At 48.9% G+C, this 21,701-nt stretch overlaps 1 protein-coding gene and 1 pseudogene across 1 annotated transcript; one reads left to right on the top strand and one right to left on the bottom strand.

Annotated features, from left to right (window-relative positions):
* Positions 1 to 421: 421 nt before the first annotated feature.
* Positions 422 to 7,695, top strand: LOC130601496 (atos homolog protein B-like; annotated as a pseudogene).
* A 9,592-nt stretch (positions 7,696 to 17,287) lies between these two features.
* On the bottom strand, positions 17,288 to 18,069 carry LOC130601497 (cytochrome c1-like). The gene has a single exon (XM_057413605.1). It carries the CDS (start codon positions 18,065 to 18,067, stop codon positions 17,303 to 17,305), a length of 765 nt encoding a protein of 254 aa, XP_057269588.1. The 5' UTR covers positions 18,068 to 18,069; the 3' UTR covers positions 17,288 to 17,302.
* Between the last annotated feature and the right edge of the window lie 3,632 nt (positions 18,070 to 21,701).

Below are 21,701 nucleotides of genomic sequence, written 5' to 3'. Positions count from 1 at the left end.
TTAGCTAGAGATTCCTCTCCATGCCCAGGCCAGGAAGGAAGTCCTGATCCTGCAGGTGTGTGATGCCACAGGGCTCCCTGGAGAGGAACCAGCCTGGTTCCTCTTCCTGTCCCAAGAGAGGAAGGTCCAAATGGGGCTGTATGGTGAGCTGCCCACATCCCAGCAGGTCCTTTGTGGCTGAAAGGCTGGACAAGGATGGGAATCCGGGGCTAATCTCCATCCTCCTGCTCTTTCTTTTCAGATGCTGCACTGCAGTGCACCCCATAGCAAAGGGTTCACCCGGACATCCTGAGCAAGGCGTGGTCCAGCTCTCAACCCCTATCCTCACACTGTGACCTGTGGCACTTTACAGTTCCTCTTCTGCTGCTGCATGGGCTTCCCTGACTCCAGCTCTGCTCAGAGTCCAGGCAAGTAAAGATCCATGCGGCACATGCACGTGGAGACATCCCTGCCCCTGGAACACAGCACTGACCCCATCCTGGCCTAGCCCAGTGGAGAGTTGCCCTTGGAGCCTTCCTCGCAGTGATGCACCCGCTGCGGCATCTTCACAGGCTACAATGAGACAGAGATCAAGCACCAGAAGGTTTACCAGGTCTCTATCTTCTTGCATCTCTCCAGCTCCTCTGAGAGCACAGAGCAGCAGGAAGGCAGCCAGCCACCTATCAAAAAGGGTTACCCTGATCAGCAAACTCCACAGGGGGGACGAGATCCCATACAAACTCACGGGGTGGTGGTGGGGTGGATGGCAAGCATGACAGGGGGCTTGGGCAGGCTACCTTGGCTGATGACACCATTGAGGAGTCTGCTGGTGGAAGAACAATGTCTGTGTGTCTCTGCCCAGGACTTTTCCCATAATAGGCTGCAGGTGGTGGAGCACTGGTGTGAGAACAGCCCCAAGGCCAGAACAGAGGATAAGTTATAGAATCATAGAATAGTTAGGGTTGGAAAGGACCTTAAGATCATCTAGTTCCAACACCCCTGCCATGGGCAGGGACACCTCACACTAAACCATGTCACCCAAGTCTCTGTCCAACCTGGCCTTGAACACTGCCAGGGATGGAGCATTCACAACTTCCCTGGGCAACCCATTCCAGTGCCTCACCACCCTTATAGTAAAGAACTTCTTCCTTATATCCAATCTAAACTTCCCCTGTTTAAGTCTGAACCCATTACCCCTTGTCCTATCACTACAGTCTCTAATGAGGAGTCCCTTGGAGAGGGGCTATAGCCCCCCCTTCAGATACTGGAAGGCTGCTATGAGGTCTCCATTCAGCCTTTTCTTCTCCAGTCTGAACAGCCCCAACTTTCTCAGCCTCTCTTCATACAGTAGGTGCTCCAGTCCCCTGATCATCCTCATGGCCTCCTCTGGACTTGTTCCAACAGTTCCATGTCCTTTTTATGTTGAGGACACCAGAACTGTACACAATACTCCAGGTGAGGTCTCACAAGAGCAGAGTGGCAGGATCACCTTCTTTGACCTGCTGGTCATGCTCCTTTTGATGTAGCCCAGGATAAGGTTGGCTTTCTGGGCTGCGAGTGCACACTAAAGCTGGCTCATGTTAAGTTTTTCATCAACCAACACCCCCAAGTCCTTCTCCACAGGGCTGCTCTGAATCTCTTTGCCCAACCTGTAGCTGTGCTTGGGATTGCTCTGACCCAGGTGTAGGACCTTGCACTCGGCTTGTTTGAACTTCATAAGGTTGGCACCTGCCCACCTCACAAGCATGTCAAGGTCCCTCTGGATGGCATCCCTTCCCTCCAGGGTATCAACCGAAACACACAGCTTGGTGTCATCACCAATCTTGCCGAGGGTGCACTCAATCCCACTGTCCATGTCTCCGATAAAGATGTTGAACGAGACCGGTCCCAACACCGATCCCTGAGGGACACCACTCTTTATTGTTCTCCAGCCGGATATTGAGCCATTGACCACAACTCTTTGCATGCGGCCATCCAACCAGTTCTTTATCCACTGAGTGGTCCACCTATCAAATTGATGTCTCTCCAATTTGGAGACAAGGATGTCGTGTGGGACAGTGTCAAACGCTTTGTACAAGTCCAGGTAGATGACATTGACTGCTCTATCCCTGTCCATCAGTTCCGTAGCCCCATCATAGAAGGCCACCAAATTGATCAGGCAGGATTTTCCCTTAGTGAAGCCATGCTGGCTGTCACCAAGCACTTTGTTGTTTTTCATGTGCCTTAGCATGCCTTCCAGGAGAATCTGCTCCAAGATTTTGCTAGGCACTGAGGTGAGACTGACTGCTCTGTAGTTTCCTGGGTCTTCCATTTTCCCCTTCTTGAAAATGGGGGCTATATTTCCCTTTTTCCAGTCGTCGGGAACTTCACTTGACTGCCATGATTTTCCAAATATGATGGACAGTGGCTTAGCAACTTCATTCACCAGCTCCTTCAGGACCCGTGGATGATTTCATCAGGTCCCATGGACTTGTGCATGTTCAGGTTCTTAAGATGATCTCAAACCAGATCCTCTCCTACAGTGGGCCTAGGGTCTTCATTCTCGCAGTCCCTGTGTCTGCCTTCCAAGCATTGGGTGGTGTGGTCAGAGCATTTGCCAGTGAAGACTGAGGCACAGAAGTCATTAAGAACCTCAGCCTTCTCCAAATCCAGGGTAGCCAGTTCTCCTGGTAGCTTCCACGTTGTCCCCTAGTCTGTGTTTTGTTGTAGGATGTCTTCTCCTGGCCCGTTGCTTGCAGTACTTTGCACATGAGAGATGATTGCCCTGTCTTGCTGGGGGATCAGCCCACAGACTATGGGGATAACAGGGAGCAGGTGAGTGACCACAATCTACTTTACTTTAATTTGCACAACATTGCAGATTGTGCATATTAAAAGATTGCAGCTGGACTCTGATGGGAAGAGAGAGAAGTCAGAGAGCAGCCTGACTCACAGAAGCATGGCTAACAGAGAAGAGGAAAGGCTAGTGTTAGCCAATGGGTGCAAGGACCTCCTAGCTCCACAGGCAGCATTCAGCACTGAGCCCAGCAACCTGCGTTCACTGGAGAAGACGCCCTGTGGGAGCAGCTGGTTTGCCAGCAGCAGCTGCCCAGCAAAAAGGAAGCTGATGCCTGCTGATGAGGTTGTGGTTGACTCCTCCCCATGAGAGCCTGCCCCCATCAGCAAGGAAGAAGAGAGCCCTGTCATGCCATCCATTGCCCACAGCCTGCTACAGCACTGTTGCCAAGGGGGCACCTTTCTGGAATCACCTACTTCCCACAGCTGAGTGTCACTTGTGGGGGGAGGCAGGAAATGGCCCAGGGACAGCCCGAGCTCAGGGCTGTCCTTGTGGGAAAATGTGGTCCTCATGGACCTGTGTTCCGTCATGGCACAGCACCCTGTTCTGTCCCAGTGCACTGGTGTTAGCAGGGCAGCAGTCAGCCCTGGGACGTGCCATCTGTAGGTTGTCACTGGCTCTTGACACCTTGTAATCACTTGATTGGCTGTTTGCAACCAGCTCTCTGGTGAGGCACTGGAACAGGTTGCCCAAGGAAGTTGTGAATGCTCCATCCCTGTCAGTGTTCAAGGCCAGGTTGGACAGGGCCTTGAGCAACCTGGTCTAGTGGGAGGTGTCCCTGCCCATGGCAGGGGGGTTGAAACTAGATGATCTTAAGGTCCTTTACAACCCAAAACATTCTATGATTCTGTGATTTGAACAGGACACAACCTCTCCATGACAGCAAGAGTTGACCATTTGGCATGGGGCCACAGTCGGTGTCTGACAGCTTCATGTTAAGCCAAACTTACTGGCAGGCTTGGGAAGAGTCCTCTGCCTGCCCTGGGGGAGAAGAATGCAGAGGAGTGGGATGGCTTGGGTCCCTGGCCATGATATCCATCAGGGCACTCTGCCCACTGGACAAGGGTTTTGGTGGCAAGGAGCAGGACTGGACATGCTCTGGCCAGGGAGTGGGAACCCCAGTGCTATGTGCAGAGATGCCACTGGCTTTTCTGCAGTTCTAGGGTGCCTGTAGCATGTCCCCAGGGTGCCACAAGCTCTTAGAAATGGGGCAGACTCCAGAGGCTTGCAACCACCCTGGCAATTCAGGAGTTGCCTGCAATTCTTCACTGCTTACCAGCCCCTCCTGACCAGCTCCTTGCCTTCACCATGTCCTGCTGGCTGAGGCTGCAGCAGGCTCATGCCAGAGTTGTCATGCTCCTCTCCTTCCCTGGGGCATCCCATGGTACAGCGTCCTGCAGGGACTGACAGTAGAACTACCCTGGTTTCTTGCTGTCTGGATCCAGGACACAGTCCATGGGGGTACAGGTCCATCCCTGCCCACGTGCCCTTTTTGGTGACTGCTCCTCCAGCCTGGCTGCCCCCAGCACTGCCCCCAGCACTGCCCTTGCAGAGTAAAGCCCTCCAGCAGCTTCACTTGGTATTCCTGCCAAGCCAGCCAGCTCCACCATCCTTTCGTGTGGCTTCCAGAAGGAAGGGGGGGGGGGTGTCCCCCTTTGTTGTGGTTTAGACCCAGCTGGTAACTAAGTATCATGTAGCTGCTTGTTCAGGACATCTTTAAAAGGAAGTTGCAGTGTTGCCTTGGCTTTAACACCCCACCCTACAGCTGTAGGACCCTGGCTGTGGGCAGGGGCAAGCAGGTGGCATTACCAAGGATTTTTCATGAATCTCCTGGGCACAGGACTTTTCTTCCCTGAGAGGTGCAAGGGGGTGTTGGTGCATGGCTCCTTCTGGGGGTGTCTTGTTCACAGGGGCTAGCCCTGAGACCTTCTTTGCAGGGTGGGAGCTACACACTGCACACTCAAGCTGGGTACCAACACCCCCTTCCCCAGCAGAGAAATTTTGGGAGTGTAAAGACCTGCCCTTGAAGACAGGTCTTGATTTTATCAGCCCCACATCCCTACCCCAGCCCTTGTGCTGCCCTGCTGAATGCCCCTGCAGAGGCCACTGACAGCCTGCCCAATATGCTGGGACCCTCATGGGGCTGTGGGGCAGGGCAAGGGATGATGGCACATTCTGGGGATGCACAGTCCCCAGTTGCTGTCCTAACACAGTTCTTGATTTCATGCCCCCTGCAGAGCTCTGCAGATTGCACTGTGGTTGGGAAGAGGCTGAAGAGCAGGCTGAGCCTCAAATCGTGTCTCGGCAGCCCTGAGGGACAGCCATGGGGGCTTGGGGGTGCCTAGCCACCTCATCACCCTGCATCCCCATGGGAGGGTTGGATTGGGACAAATCCTCTTCCCTTCACTGCCCCAGGCATCTCTCCTCCACAAGACCCCAAGCTGTGGGGCAGAGGGAGGTTTCTTCTGCCCCTGGGGGGTAGGAACGTGGGTTCAACCTCCACCAAAGAAAGGGATGGAGGGACCTGAAGAGGGATCTTCACCCCTAGGGCAGCTCAAGGCTGCATGCTCTCTGGTTTGACACCGATTTTCTCTCCTCTTTCAAAGGCGACATCTCTGGAGCAGTCTCCAGAGGAATACCAAGTCTTCCACAGTGCCCTGGGCCACCACCATCAGCCATGTTCTGCTGGGCAACTTTGAGGTAGTGGCACCCACCTGTTAGAGAGGGAGGTGGGTCCCACCAGGCTCCAGGCTGGGCTGGTGAGAGGCTGAGCCCAATGAGAGCCCCAGTGTGGGGCTGGGGTAATTGTCTCCATGGGCCTGGCATTAAGTGGCTCTTTGCGGAGCCACCATCCACCAGAGGAATGGCTCGACCAGCAGATCTTTGCGTGACATGCTAGGACCCCACACCCTGCTGAGATGGCCACCATGGAGCTGAGGCAATCCCACTGCTTCTCTCTGTTAGATGGCTGGTTTCAGCCCACCGATTCAGGATGGGTCTGTCTTGGAGTGAGCAGTCGGGGCGACTCAAGGGCATTCTCCAGAGAGCCAGGAGGCATGCAAGGGCAAGCAGACATGGTTGCAGTGGAGATGGGGTTGATCTCACTTGCAGCTTAGAGGCAAGGGGCAGGACTGGTGTTTGAAAGTCCTTAACGCTTCCCTCCTCTCTCAGGAGTCCATCCTGAAAGGATGCTTTGTGCCATCAGGGAGGATCAAGGGGTTCATGGCAGAGATTTGTGCCAGCATCTCCTACTGCCCCCAGCATGCCACTCTGCCCATTGATGTCACCTACTTTGACATCTCTGAACACACCATGCCCTCACCTTTCCTGATATGCAGATGAGGGAGGGCTGGGCCTGTGGGGGAGGTGAGTGGGAGCTGTACCCAGGCACCACACATCCTCTGGGGCTGCCTCTCTCCCCTCTCTGGAGAATGTGATTCGAGCAGCCACCTACCTGAGGAGACTGCTAGCTGTGCCAGGAGCAATATTTAACTCACAAAGCAAAGAGGGAAAGAAGCAGGAACCCTTACAGGTGTATAAACAGGCAGACTGCTAGCCAACCATCTCATGGCTGCTGCGTTGCCATCACTCCTGTGTTGCTATTTGCTCGTCCTTCTGTCTAGAGAAGGACTAAGCTGGGCATCGTCTTGCTGCTTTGTGCCAGGCAAGAGGGGCTTGTGGCCCCATGCTAGGTCCCAGCTGGGCTCTCCATGGGCTTTCTCCCTCTCTCATGTGCTTTCTTTTGCCCCAGGGAGTGATTGACTTGGAGGCCTTGGGAAAGAAGGGTCCCCAAAGCTGGTACCATCCAAGTGGTGAATTGGCTTCTGGCAGCTCCATGGAGAGGGGGACAGGTGGGCTCCAGTTGCTCCCCAAGGCAGATACTCTATCACGTTGCTTGACAGGGGCAGCAGCCAGAAAGCTCTGTGCAGAGGGAGTACATGGCTGCCAAAAAGCACAGCAGAGAGGAACACAGGGTCCCCAGGGTGCTGGCAGGAAGACAGGGTGATGGGAGATGCAGGGAACAAAGGTGTTGGTGGGGAGAAACAAGGGTCTTGGAAAGGACTGGCCTGTGGGCCTCAGGCTAAGCCCTCAGGCTGATGTGGGGCTTTCTGTGCCCTTGGACCCACTGGTGCTACCCCCAGATGCCCCAGATGATCCCTATGGATCCATTCCTATGACCTTCCTGGTCTTACCCCCTACCCTCTACAGACCTTATTTAACCCCAACAAGACTGTGGTGAAGATGTTTTTGGTGACGTACGACTTCCAGGATATGCCGGCCAACCACATGACCTTCCTATGCCGTTGCATCTTCCTGGTGCCTGTGGGGGAGGAGGAAAAGGCCACTGTGGGCCCCAGCAACCTACCAGACACTGGCCCACCCCGCAGGGTCCTCTGCTACCTGATGCACCTAAGGTAGGGCATGGCAGGTAGGATGGACACCTGCCCCGGGGTTAACCCTGAGCTCCTTGCACATGTGTCCCTGCCTCCCCCAAACATGCAGGCCCTTCTGCCAGAGTGGGAGGATGGCAGCCTGACCCTCTTGCTCTGGGGAGGAGCAATGACTGGCTGCTTTTTCAGGGAGATCAGAGCTGCTGCCCTGCCTGAGAGCAAACAGAATGGCCACCTTGACTACAGCCCAAAGTAGGTGAGGGGGTCGTGCCACTGTCAAGGCTGTCCTGCTCTTGCCTGGGAGCCTGAGGTCCCTCCACCCTGCTCTTGTCTCCACTCAGGTTTTACAGCTGCAAACTGGGGAAGACCTACCTTCACGATGATATCTGGCTGCTTTTCTCACACAAGTCCATCAAAGTAGACTCGGGGATCCCCTATGAACTGAAATGCTTTACAGAGATGCCAAGGAACCCCTGCTACTCACCCTGAGCCTGAACTTCTCCATCCCCCAGGGCCACGGGGGAGCCTCCAGCTCAATACCTCAGGGAGAGATGAGTAAAGGGGCAGTGAGCAAGCACCATCTTGAAGTATCATCCTCCTTGTGTGCCTCCATCCTGAGCAACACAGATGCCCTGACTGTGCCCTGTGGCAGGGCTGAGATCACTGAGGGGGCTTCACCAGGAGAGGCAGAGGTTTGGGAGCAGCCACAGTGCTCCAGGGATATGGCCAAGCCTTCTGCCAGCACTGCTCCCAGCTCAGAGTTGTGGCTCGAGCCAGGGGGGAGTGAAGTTGGGCTGGGGGCCCTGGGTGAGGCTGCCCACACTGGTCCTGGGGTTGGGAGCAGAAAACGTGGAAGAATTTGTATTTGTTAGTATTTATTGCTGCTGGGAGCACAGAGGAAGCTTGTGTGGAACATTGGAAGTGTTAGGTTCTTCCCCCCACACTCTCAGTGCTGGATGAGGCCCCTGGCAGCAGGGAGGCTGTTCTCAGCAGTGTGGGGCTGTCCAGGCTGCAGCAGGGCTGTGAGAGTGACCAGGGATGAGGATACCTTGGGCTGTGGAAGGAGAAGGTGGCCCACCTCTTGGCCAAGGTGCAGCTCCCATGCTGGGGCTGTGTTAAAAACCCTGGGAGAATCTGAGACAGGCTGGGCACCAGCTCTGTAGGGCCAGTCCCACTTCAGGCAGCTTGGGGAGGCCTGGACTTGCCCTCCTATCCTTTTAGGGCAAGCCATGTGAGAAATGGTCTCTAGATAAAAACTTTTCTTGTAAAAGTTCAGGGTAGGCACAGCATTGAAGCAGCTATTTATTAACATTTGTGCAGAAATGGGTGTCCTGGCAAGTAGGCACACACAGTTCTGCTTTGGCTATGATTTATATTTCCTATCCCATCTGCAAGTTCCCTCCCTTGTTTCTCCATTGGTTGGGGACTCCAAGGTTTACAGCCTATCCAACGTGTATAATCTACATGCCAATTGTCCCGCCTCTGGTTACACTTCCTCTTACTTGATTTTGTATGTCCCTTCCTTATTTATTCATTCATTTCCTTTTAGGGTTCGATTTCATAACTCTGGCTGACATGTGGTACCCCAACTTACTATTTAACAACAGAACCAGTTTGCACAGGCTTAGTTTCATAGGTTGTACAAAGATATAGCATTCTTTTGAACCACAGAGCATGTCTGTCGCCCAAAGATGACATTGTAATTAACCACAGAGTGTGTCTTTCTAAGTTATGGTATCTCAAACCCTTTGTTTCATTCCCTTAGTAACGTAGCCCCAGCCCCAGTATTGCAAAGCCTTAATATTGCAAAGCCCCATTCCCATGTATGTGAAAACAATGCTGTTTCTCTCACAAGCCAGACCCAAAGAAATCTGTGGCTGGCAGGGAACTGGGTGTTGCCATTGCTCCTGAAGCTAAGAGATGTGGCTGTTCCATGGATGGGGACCTGGGGCTCTCTGCAGGAGCATGAGGACAGCCCTCCTGGCAGGAGCCTCCAGAGCCTATGTGTGCTGTGGATTTGAAAGAAGGTAGAGATTGGAAAAAAATCAGGGCTTTGTACCATCTGCACATGTGAGGTGAATCCCAACTAGGAGATGGCTTTGGGCAGGGGTCTGCTGGCATCATGATCAGGTGCTGGAGGATAGTCCCTGGGAAGAGGGGAAGGAGCAGAAGGCATCAAATGGAAGTTCGGCTGGACCTTCAGGAGGGTGTTTGGGAGTGACCTGGAGCAGTGCCAATCTCTGCTGCAGCTAAGGGAGTGCCAGGTGGGTCAGAGGTGAGAGGGGCAGGGACAAAGGCAAAATGATCTTGCATGTACCCCATCTGTGTAATCCCCATGACCTGGGGTCTCTGCTATGCTCATGAAGGGAGGACTGCCAGGATGCAACCTCATTGGGGTGGTGTGGAGACAGTGTTCTCATGGGAGAATGGATAATTGGTACATAAACGCTGGATAATCCTGAAAGATACAGCAAGGCCATGAAAGGCCCAAGGAAGCTTAAGCAAGCAAGATAAGAAGAAGCTGGAATTCACTGAGGTAATGAGAACTGTGGACTGTTGGCAAGCTTTTGAGGTCAAGTTCCCACACCTGTGCTTAACCAATTATATGCTAGTTCCAAAGGGTCTTCAAGACATGTATCCAATCATAATATGCCAAATCACTGTAAGTGCATGTAAGAAATAGTATTTAAGGGGTTAAGGCTTTGTAATAAACGGCCTTTTGTCTGATCATATTGATCTCTGACTGAGTCCATATATTTTCTGCGGCAGGGTGGGCACGACCCTAGGACTGGGGGCTCCCTGATGTCATGGTTTAAGCCCAGCTGGTAACACAGAACCATGCAGCTGCTTGCTCACTCCCCCCACACACACCCCTTTCCTCCCCCCCCCCCCCGTTCCCAGAGGGAAGGGGAGGAGAATGGAAAGAATGTAACTCCCACAGGTTGAGATAAGAACAGTCCAGTAACTAAGGTATAACACAAAACCACTACTGCTACCACCAATAATAATAATGATAAGGGAAATAACAGGGGAAGAGAATACAACCTCTCACCACCCACCGACCGATACCCAGCAAGACTGAGAAGTAATCTAGCCCTTCTGGGTAACTGCCCCCAGTTTATATACTGGGCATGATGTGCTGTGGTATGTAATACCTCTTTGGCTAGTTTGGGTCAGGTGTCCTTTCTCTGCTTCCTTCTGGCTTCCCCTCCTCCCTGGAAGAGCATGAGACTCAGAAAGTCCTTGGTCAGAGTAAACATTACTGAGCAGCAACTAAAAACATCAGTGAACTAAAACCAGCAGTGATGTCTTGCCACAGTGCAGCAGCCCAGATGGCTTTTTCCTCTGTGCTGCTGTTGTCCCAAAAGTGGGATTGTTATCTGGTGTGCAAAATGCCAATATACACATAGAGTCAAGGTATTTTATTGTCAGCTATTTTGCAAAGTAGGGTGCTAGGTGGAAGCTCCACAAAGCTAGCACACCTTTAGGTTTTTGTATGTCAGATTATATACCTTTCAGAGAACAAAGAAATTACTTTTTATTGGTCAAAAGTTACTGAATATATGATTAATTAGTACTCTATCTTCTATTGGGAAATTGTCCTCACTTGCCATGTAAATTAGCACACATGCTCTGTGAAGGTGGGGGCGACAAGCTATTTTCAGTCCTGAACTGAGTCAGTGGTTGCGATCTCCCCCTGCCACCTTTATCTTTCACCCAGTTACTGCTGTTTCTTGTTGACTACTTGTTTTTCTAATAATTGTTTTGTCTTCAGTATCTCCTGGTGTAGATGTTCTCCTTTATCAGTCCTTTAGCTCTTCTTCCACGGTTAAGGTTGTTAGTAAGGAATGTACTACTTATACAAAGTCTTGGTTTTCTAAGTGATGTTGTTTGTTAATCAATCTAGACACCGTTATCACCATAGCAAATTCCATTCTCTCTACATCACTTCCCTCCTTTGAGACTATGAGACGACGTTTGATGAGTCTCATATGTCTCACTAGTTTTCTTCATTAACATTGCATAGGTCCCCATTGTGGCTTACAAGATTAACCTTTTAATACAACAGAAATCAATACAAGTTATAATGATAATAATAACAATCACAATTTAAGTTTGAAGCAAACTTGCTAACTCTCCAATGAGAAAGAATTTTAAGTCATGTAATACATTGTTTAGGCATCCCATTTTCATTGAGACCCTTAAATCACAACTTGATTTCTCAACTTGTTTTATTTTGTCTAATTGTCATTTGTTTTCAGTGATATTTGGGATGTGAACACAACAATCTTTTGTTTAAATTTAAATATGCACAAACACCCTGTTTGTATAGTAACAGTAGGTCTAGGGCTAACCTGTTTTGTAAAGTCATTTTAGATGTAGCTTGTAACTGAGCATTCAAATCCTGTACCCCAGTCTTGTTGCATTTGCCAGTATATTTACTTGTCCAGATAAATTGTATAACCACATATGATTCTGAAACAATGTCATTTGAGGCCTAGAAATTGCTTCTAACATCCAGCCCACTTTTGTGCCAGTGGAAGAATGCCTCCATGGATCTGTTTCCTCTTGTCTTATTTTTCCCCACAACTGAAAACTCAGCAGTCTTTTCCTCCATGGGGGCACAAGGTTAACATACTTAAAGTATGTTGCTGCACCTTTCCATCTAAAGATAATTGGGTTGTCCAAGTTCCATCACTATTAACCCAAACTGTATGACCCATAGAAGGCACTGCTCCTTTGTTACAATCAGTAGGGCTGTTTCATTTTTGAATTATGGTCCATGTCCAGGTGTCATTTTTATGGGTAATTTCTACAGAGACATCCCAATTGTAAGGCTCTAGCAATTTAGCCTAATCATTGAATTTCATAATTACTTATAGAGCAATTAAAAATTTGTGTACGGTTCCATCTAGAATGGTGTGATTCTTTACTCCTTGATTTTGATATATTTGTCAGTATTTTCACATTTGGTTTTATAAAATTTTCCTCTCCAGTCCATTCAATACACCAGGATGTATTTTGCATATAATGCTACTTACCTTCCTTGGGGCTGGCCCGTACTTGGGGCTGATTCCCCCCCATGGGAATTTTTCACATGGTTCAGGACCTGTAAATCCAGGATTTTCCTTACTTCTAAACAGACTTGTCTGGACACATGGAACTCACCAACATAAGTTTAATAACTGTTGCTGGTTCAAATTATATATTTGTCTTAACTTTGACCAATATCCAAAGCTAATTACATTACTCCCAGTATACTTAAGTTCCATTAATCCAGTTTCATTTATCATGGGCTTCAAAGGTTTGACTTAAGTAAGTCTAGAGTTAAGATTCCCTAATCTAGGGGTTTTCAGCAGATTTTGGTAGTGGAAGACATGCAGTCATACAACAACTATGGCGGATTCTCCTGAATGACTTGATCAGTTGCAAAACTAAATTTCCTTTACAGACAGCAGCAGATAGTATATAATTATAACATCTATAATTTTCATCTTAGAAGAGTTATATCAATAATATTTTCTAAAGGGTTTCTATAATTATTCTCGCAAAAGAAAATGTCATTCTATGAAAAGTGTTCATTTTAAACAGAGAAAAACGGTTAACCTTAGGGGGCTCAACCTTTACATAAGTCAGTCTTGTTTCCCAGGTGCAGTCCATCAATGAATTTTTGTCAACTGGAGTTTGAGCTCCCCAGTCAGGACAGGGGTCTGCTTATGTTGATCAGATTATGGTGTCCACTTGTGAGTAGTGGATCCAGGAGCTGATTCCTTCCACCTTCAGTGCAGTATAAGTTTTCAGCAATACAGTGTAGGTCCTTTGCACTTTTCTTTCAGTGGGACAAACTTCCATGTTCACCCAAAGACATTGTCTCTCGGTTGGAATGGTTGTACTGGTATGTCCAAAGGAAGGAGAGCCTTTTGATTTAGGTACCTGTGTAGGGAAAAGAAAGTCTGCAAAAGAGAAATCAAATATTCTTTAATTGTAGCCTGTCCTTTTATATGCATTTGCTCTCCCTTAACATTCAAAAAGTTTGTAGAAAATTGTCCTGGGTTTAGCAGTAGCAGTCAATTTTTCTCCTTCTTGGTAGCTGTGCAGCGCTGTGTTTTGACTTCCAGCCTGGGAACAGTGCTGATAATACCAATGTTTTCAGTTGCTGCTAAGTAATGTTTACCCTGACCAAGGACTTTGTGAGGCTCATGCTCTGCCAGGGAGGAGGGGAAGACGGGAAGAAGCAGAGACAGGGCACCTGACCCAAGCTAGCCAAAGAGGTATTCCATACCATAGCACATCATGCCTGGGGTGGTAACTGGGAGTTACCCGGAAGGACACAGGCTTCTGGGTCGGAGTAATTTCTTGGCAGGTGGTACTGTATTCTCTTCCCTTGTTATTTTCTCTTATTGTTGTCGTTGGTGGTAGCGGTGGTGATTTGTGTTGTACATTGGTTGCTGGACTGTTCTTGTCTCAACCCGTGGGAGTTGCACTCTTTCGATCCTCCTCCCCATCCCTCCGGGAGCGGGGAAGGGGAGAGCCCCGGGAGGGGGGGCCTTGATTGCTTCCAGCCCGGCACCACTCACTGGGAGTGAGTGAACAAGATGTCTGGCTAGGGTTTAAACCACGACAAGTATGATTTCCCAAATACAGTTTCAAAGGGGCTGTCCTGGGTTCAGCTGTAACAGATATTATCCTCTTTCCTAGTAGTTGGTGCAGTGCTGTGTTTTTGACTTTAGTCTGAGAACAAGGCTGATAACACACCAGTGTTTTGGTTGTTGCTAAGTAATGCTTACTCGGATCAAGGACTTTTCAGTCAGGTGTTGTGGGTCTGATTGTAAGCCCTCTCTGTCACGTGACCCTGAAGAAGAATGATTTCAGATGGGGCCCTGAGCAACAACAAACCTCTGAACAAATTAAACGAGAGATAGCCCATGCCCTTGGACCAGGCCAGACCAGGCCATATGTAAAAAAATGTGCTCTACACCACAGCCGGGGAGAATGGTCCTACCTGGAGCCTCTGGCAGAAAGCTCCAGGGGACACTCGAGGTAGACCCCTCAGCTTTTGGAGTCAGGGACACAGAGGATCTGAGGGCGGCTATACTCCAACTGAAAAAGAGATACTGGTAGCCTATGAAAGGGTTCGAGCTGCTTCGGAAGTGATTGGCACTGAAGCACAGCTCCTCCTGGCACCCCAGTTGTCCCTGTGGGCTGGATGTTCAAAAGGAAGATCTCTACACATAATGAAAGTGATGCTGCATGGAGTAAGTGTGTCACAGTGATCACACAAGGAGCTCAAATAGGAAATCCCAGTCATCCAGGAATCTTGGAAGTGATTATGGACTGGACAGAAGGCAAAAGTTTCAGAATGTCACCAGAGGAAGAGGTGACACATGCCTCATTTACTGATGTGTCCTGCCACACTGTAGGAAAGCAGCAGAGATGGAAGGCAGCTGTATGGAGTCCCCTACTACAAGTTACAGAAACTGCTGAAGGAGAGGGTAAATTGAATCAGTTTACAGAGGTGAAAGCCATCCAGCTGGCCTTGGACATTGCTGAACGAGAAAAGTGGCCAGTACTTTATCTCTTTACTGACTCATGGATGGTGGCAAATGCCCTGTGGGGGTAGTTGCAGCAATGGAAACAGAGCAACTGGTAACACAGAGGTAAACCCATCTGGGCTGCTGCACTGTGGTAAGACATCACTGCCTGGGTGCACAACCTGGTGGTGAAGGTACTCCATGTAGATGCTTGTGTACTCAAGAGTCGGGCCACTGATGAACACCAGAACAACCAACAGGTGGATGAAGCTTCTAAGATTGAAGTGGCTCAGATGGACTTAGATTGGCAACATAAGGAGAGGTTATTTTTGGCCCCATGGGCCCATGACACCTCAGGCCATCAAGGCAGAGATGCAACATATAGATAGGCTCGTGATCAAGGGGTAGACTTAATAATGGACACTATTGCCCAGGTTATTCACAAATGTTAAATGTGCTGCAATTAAGCAAGCCAAGCGGTTAAAGCCTCTCTGGTATGGAGGACAATGGCTCAAGTAGAAATATGGGGAGGCCTGGCAGATTGACTATATCACACTCCCACCAACCCACAAAGGCAAGCACCATGTCCTTGCCATGGTGGAAGCAACCACAGGATGTCTGGAAACATACGCTGTGCCCCATGCCACTGCCCGGAACACTATCCTGGGCCTTGAGAAACTTATTTTGTGACAACACGGCACCACAGAATAAATTGAGTCAGCCAATGGGACTAATTTCTGGAACAACCTTATAGACACTTGGGCCAAAGAACATGGCATTGAGTGGGTATATCACATCCCCTAATATGCACGAGCCTCTGAGAAATTCGAACGGTACAATGGGCTGTTAAAAAATACAGAGAGCAATGGGTGGTGGGACTTTCAAGCATTGGGATACACATTTACCAAAGGCCACCTGGTTGGTCAACACCAGAGGATCTGCCAACAGTGCTAGCCAAGCCCCAGTCAGAACTTTTACATACTGTAGAAGGGGACAAAGTTCCTGTGGTACACATAAAAAATTTGCTGGGGAAGACAGTCTGGGTTATTCCTGCCTCAGGTAAAGGCAAACCCACTCTTGGGATAGCTTTTTCTCAGGGACCTGGATATACTTGTTGGGTAATGCAGGAAGATGGGGAAGTCCAATGTGTACCTCAAGGGGATTTGTTTTTAGGGGAAAAACAGCCAGTGAACTCAATTATATGCTGTTGCCTGGTATGTAGCACTTTTATAGCCCACCAACTAGATGTCTTCAGGTCAGCAGCAACTGGACCTGACTTCCCTCGGACCATTATCCCAACATAGAATGAACTTTGATTAAACCAGACGAGCTCTGCAGTGACCAGACGAGTTCCGTGGTATCATCAAAGTTCATTTCACACAGCCTGCTCCCTCACTCCCCCCTTTCCTCCCCCCCTGCTCCCGGAGGGACGGGGAGGAGAATCAAAAGAATGTAACTCACACAGGCTGAGATAAAAACAGTCCAGTAACTAAGGTATAACACAAACCCACTACTGCTACCACCAATAATAATAATGATAAGGGAAATAACAAGGGAAGAGAATACAACTGCTCACCACCCGCCGACCAATACCCAGCCCGACCTGAGCAGTGATCTAGCCCTTCCGGGTAACTGCTCCCAGTTTATATACTGGGAATGATGTGCTGTGGTAGTGAATCCCTCTTTGGCTAGTTTGGGTCAGGGGTTCTTTCTCTGCTTCCTCCCAGCTTCCCTCCTCCCTGGCAGAGCATGAGACTCAGAAAGTCCTTGGTCAGACTAAACATTTGAGCAGTAACTAAAAACATCAGTGTTATCAGCACTGTTCCCAGGCTGAAAATAAAAAAAACCCAGTGCTGTACCAGCTACTAAGAAGGAGAAAAATGACTGCTACTGCTGAACCCAGGACAGTATCCACCCCTTGTTCCATACCATTCACGTCATGCTCAGATCCCACATTTTCAATACACCATCATTCTTATCTCAGTGCACTCTTATTGCATGGACCAGTGCCTATAAAGCTGCTGAGTCCATTCGGTCCAAGATGTCGGGCTCCATCTCTTGTAGCAGTCTTTCAGAGCAGGAGAGGCTGTGTGGAGTGTTCACACTCGTGAATCACCTGGGCAATAGTGTCCATTGCTAAGTCCACCCCTCGATCATGAGTCCATCTCTATGTTGCATCTCTGTGTTGCAGCCCACCAGGCTCAAAATAATTCACCCTCCACTGCAGAAGTTTCTGCAACTTGTCACTGGGGACTCCGTACAGCTGCCTTCCATCTCCAATGCTTCCAAAGCACTGGAGGGGCCCAGTGGACTAGATATTAGCCCATATTGTCCCACACACCCTGCCACTCATGACTGTCCAGCCTTGGCGAAAACCTCTCTGTCCTCCTATATCATTGTCTAACCCTAGACAAGACCCAAAGCCAAGTCTACTTAAATTTCGAGATCAGAAAAAATGGTCATGGGTAAAACACAGTCTGTATGTGTGCCAACATGCTGATCCCTATCACAATCAGCAGGCAGGTCCCAAGGGACCAAAAGGACATTCAAAACCTTCAGAACTCTCAAATGATGCTGCTGTACTTGTCACTGGGGCTGGTGTAGCTTCTGTGCTTGCCAGCTCTCACCACCAGCTTCTCTTTTTCTGAGTCCAGATCTTCCTCCTCTGCCTTGCTGGAAAGTGCTGTCTGGTCTCCTGCATCCTCCATTTGTCCCGGGTGCCCAGGGCTGGGACCAGCTGAGGCTCCCACAGGTAGTATCTTGCTCTCCGCATCCTTCTGGGGCTTGGGCTCGTGGGGCTCGGCGGGCGGCTCCCGGGGGATGCTCTTGGCCGCCGCGGGGCTGGACTCGGCCGCGGGGCTCGGCTCCTCTGTCGCCTCCTCCCACTGCTCGGCAGCCGCCTCCTTCCCCTCCTCGACTGCCCCGACCTCCTCCACCGGCAGCCGCACCCTCCTGGCCTCCGGTCCCGCTCCTGCCGCCGCTGGGTCCCTGGGGCCGCTCTCCCGGGCTGCTCCGGCTGCCGGCAGCTCCGCGGGCCATTCCCCCTTGGCTCCCCGCAGCCTCACGAAGACAGAGGTAAGGACAAGGGCCAGGACGGTGAAGAGCAGTGGAACAGCCAGGTATAAATCCATGGCCACGTCCATCCCACTCTGCTGCTGGAGCTCGCCCGTATTACAAATCATTACCATAAAGTACAATGAAACAAGAACCTTAGCCCAAGGCCCCCAGCCAATAAACACTAACACAGCAAATACCGGCTGTAAGTAAGGTCCGACATGCTGAAACTGTGAGATCAAGAGCAACAACTTTGAGAGCCAATAAATCAGCATTGTGATGACTATTAATCCAAAAAAATAAACACTTATCACAAATACGATTAGACACACTCTGGTCAGATCTGCAGATATCTCAACACTTTGTGCCCCATGTTGGGTGCCAAAAAAGAAATGTTGTGGTTTAAATCCAGTCAGCCATGTATCAGCCATGTGGTCTCTCTCTCCCTCCCCCCCCTTTCTTTCCCTCCCCCCGCTCCCAGAGGGATGGGGAGGAGAATCAAAAAGAATGTAACTCCCATGGGCTGAGATAAGAACAGTCCAGTAACTAAGGTATAACACAAATCACTACTGCTACCACCAATAATAATGATAAGGGAAATAACAAGGGAAGAGAATACAATACCACCCGCCAATACCCAGCCCGACCGAGCAGTGAACTAGCCCTTCCGGGTAAATCTCAGTTACATCCTGGTCATGACATGCTGTGGTATGGAATACCAATTTGGCCAGTTTGGGTCAGGGGTCCTGTCTCTGCTCCCTCCCGGCTTCCCCTCCTCCCTGGCAGAGCATGAGACTCAGAAAGTCCTAGGTCAGACTAAACATTTGAGCAGAAACTAAAACCATCGGTGTTATCAGCGCTGTTCGCAGGCTGAAAGTCAAAACCACAGTGCTGCACCAGCTACTAAGGAGAAAAAAAGACTGTTACTGCTGAACCCAGGACAATTATGAAGAGCATTGCCAGCAGGTTGAGGGAGGTAATCCTCCCTCTCTACTCAGGCCTGGTAAGGCCTCACCTGGAGTACTGTGTCCAGATCTGGTTTCCCCAGCACAAGAAAGACATGGAACTCCTGGAGCGAGTCTAGTAAAGTGCTACTAGAACAATTAAGTGTCTGGAGCATCTCTCATATAAGGAAAGGCTGATGGAGCTGAGTCTGTTCAGTCTAGAGAAGATCTGATCAATGTGTATAAGTATCTGAAGGGATGGTGTCAAGAGGATGGGGCCAGACTCTTCTTGGTGGTGCCAGGCAATAGGACAAGAAGTAATGGGCATAAACATAAACACAGGAAGTTCCACCTGAGCATGAGGAAGAATTTCTTTATGTTGAGGATGACTAAGCACTGGAACGGGCTGCCCAGTGGGGTTATGGAGTCTCCCTCATTGGAGATGTTCAAAAGCCATTTGGACATGATCCGAGGTAAGCAGCTCTATGTGGCCCTGCTTGAACAAGCAGGTTGGACCAGATGACCTCCAGAGGTCACTTACAACCTCAAACATTCCATGATTCTAAGGATGGAGGCCCCAAGACAGAAATGCATGCAGATGTAGAAACTTGGCTTTTGAGGCAAGCTAAAATGTCCTTAAGTAATCTGTGAATGAGAGTCCACACCCTTAAATAACACATTCAAGATATATAGGCTCTAATTTCTTTCAAAGACACGGAGATATACAAGTTAGAGCTACTGCCAAAGCTCACAGTTCCACTTTCAGCCTCACTGCATGTCAGATGAACAATAACTCTGGTACCTTCTGTGTAGAATCACTATGAAAACATTACCTTTGTGTGCTGAGCCCAGACAGCTGAGCACATCCCATGCTTAAGTTTGCAACCCATCATGTTTCATCTAGACCCAAATCTCATCCAGATCAAATGGCATGTTTCTTCCCCAGTCATTTCCCAGACAAAGTATTTGCTAAGGAACTGACTGTCCTTTCCCTGCTACATCAGTAATAACTTTGTCCCTCTCAATAAACAGGAACAATGACCCAATCAGAGCCAATAGTCTTAACTCCCACAAAATAGAAAAGCTTCCAATAGGTGAAGCTGTGTCATGGTTTAAGCCCAGCTGGTAACCCACAACCACACAGCCGCTCGCTCACTCCCTCCCTTCGCTCCCAGAGGGATGGGGAGAAGAATCGAAAGAATGTGAACCCCACGGGTTGAGATAAGAACAGTCCAGTAACTAAGGGATAATACGAAACCACTACAGCTACCACCAATAATAATAAGGGAAATAACAAGGGGACAGAATACAATTGCTCACCATCTGCTGACCGATATCCAGCCCTACTCAAGCAGCAATCTGGGCTTTCTGGGTAACTCCCCCCAGTTTCTATCCTGGGCATGACGTGCTGTGGTATGGACTACCCCTTTGGCTAGTTTGGGTCAGATGTCCTGTCTCTGCTTCCTCCCGTCTTCTTGTGCCCCTCCTCACTGGCAGAGCATGACACTGAAAAGTCTTTGATCGGAGTAAATATCATTTAGCAACAACTAAAACATTAGTGTGTTATCAGCACTGTTCTCAGGCTAAAGTCAAAAACACAGCACTGCACCACCTACTAAGAAGGAGAAAAATGACTGCTACTGCTGAACACAGGACAAGCTGGTAAAGGCTAACAACATTATAGAAGTGAGAGAACCAAGACGCTCCTATGGGAAGAACAAAGCCTCATTTCCAGAATAAACTACCCAGTGGAAGTAGTGACAACCATTAAAGGCTTTCTACTGAGAGGTTTATTAGGTCTGACAGTCTCCAGAACCAATTATAATACTAGTAAGATGTAGTTAATCACTTCACCTCCTGGCCATCCCATTTGACTGATTACTTTAAAGTCCCTAGAGATGTTTAAGTTAAAATGTAATTTCATTCTGTTGCATGTTCCACCCACCTCCTGCAAATGTCTGGTTCTGGCACAGTACCAAACAAATGAAAAACCTGGTTAAATCAGATTAGAAGAGTTGCAATAATGTGAATTGCACCTTGCATACTAAACATAAGTACCCACAAGCACCTAAAACAGGACTCATTCCTCAACAGCTTCAAAAAAGTTCACATCTCTTCCCATTTTTATATATGAATATGCTCTTATTTCCCCAAAAGGGATGATTTTTGCAGTGTTTGTAAGCTCAGTATCAGCATTATGCTAAGGACAGCTACAGAGCTTTCAGTCAGCACAGAATGCAGTTAAAAGACCAAGATGACCTAACAGTCTCACTGGTCTCCAGAACTAACATACACACACAGGAGTCAACATTCTAACACAGGCAGAATCTCATTTGCCATCTTGCAAGACTCAGTCTAAGTGCACATGGGCACCCTCCCCTCCCCTGCAAAATTCAACGTCTGAGCTCTCTATTCATAAATATAACCTTTCTGTAAAGGTTGCCACAGGCTGTACCACATTTTTGGGAAAATAAACTTCTCTCACACAAATGCACAGTATTCAACAGACTTCTTGTGAATGCCAAGTATGCCAGATGCTAGGGTCCTCTTTTCTGAAGCAGTTGGTCTTAAGGCAGGAAATTATGTGATATCCCCCCTCTCGGCTCCACTTGAAAAGTTCTCAAAAGCTATTTTCACTATAGCCCACAGCATTACGAAAATAAACAGCATTTTGAAAGTAACAAACAAAAAATAAAAAAAAACCCTGGGAAACATTCTTTCAATGAACACTTCCCTACAAATACTCAGCAGAGTGCTAGAATGACACTCTCCCAGTCACTGTTTGGTATTATTTCTAAGCTAACAAACAAAATGTAACACACTTGTGATTCTTAGAGAAGTTAATGCAGTAACTAAATTTAATTTGAAATGTAAGCCAGCAGATACTCAGATTTTAATAATAAGCATGGACAGTAAGTTCATAGGTTTTCCAAGTGTTTTGTGTAAAAGCAGAATGGAGTTTGCA

This window comes from Pezoporus wallicus, unplaced genomic scaffold (assembly GCF_028554395.1).
Source record: "Pezoporus wallicus isolate ANWC-B61680 ecotype Strahan unplaced genomic scaffold, APGP_CSIRO_Pwel_v1 contig_7520, whole genome shotgun sequence".
NCBI classification, from domain to species: Eukaryota; Metazoa; Chordata; class Aves; order Psittaciformes; family Psittacidae; genus Pezoporus; species Pezoporus wallicus.
Note: the sequence above shows the minus strand (reverse complement) of the source record. Positions and strands in the feature narration are given on the sequence as shown.

Excerpts from the sequence above, each read along its gene's own strand:
- LOC130601497 (XM_057413605.1), bottom strand. The coding sequence starts at position 18,067 with ATGCTGATTTATTGGCTCTCAAAGTTGTTGCTCTTGATCTCACAGTTT.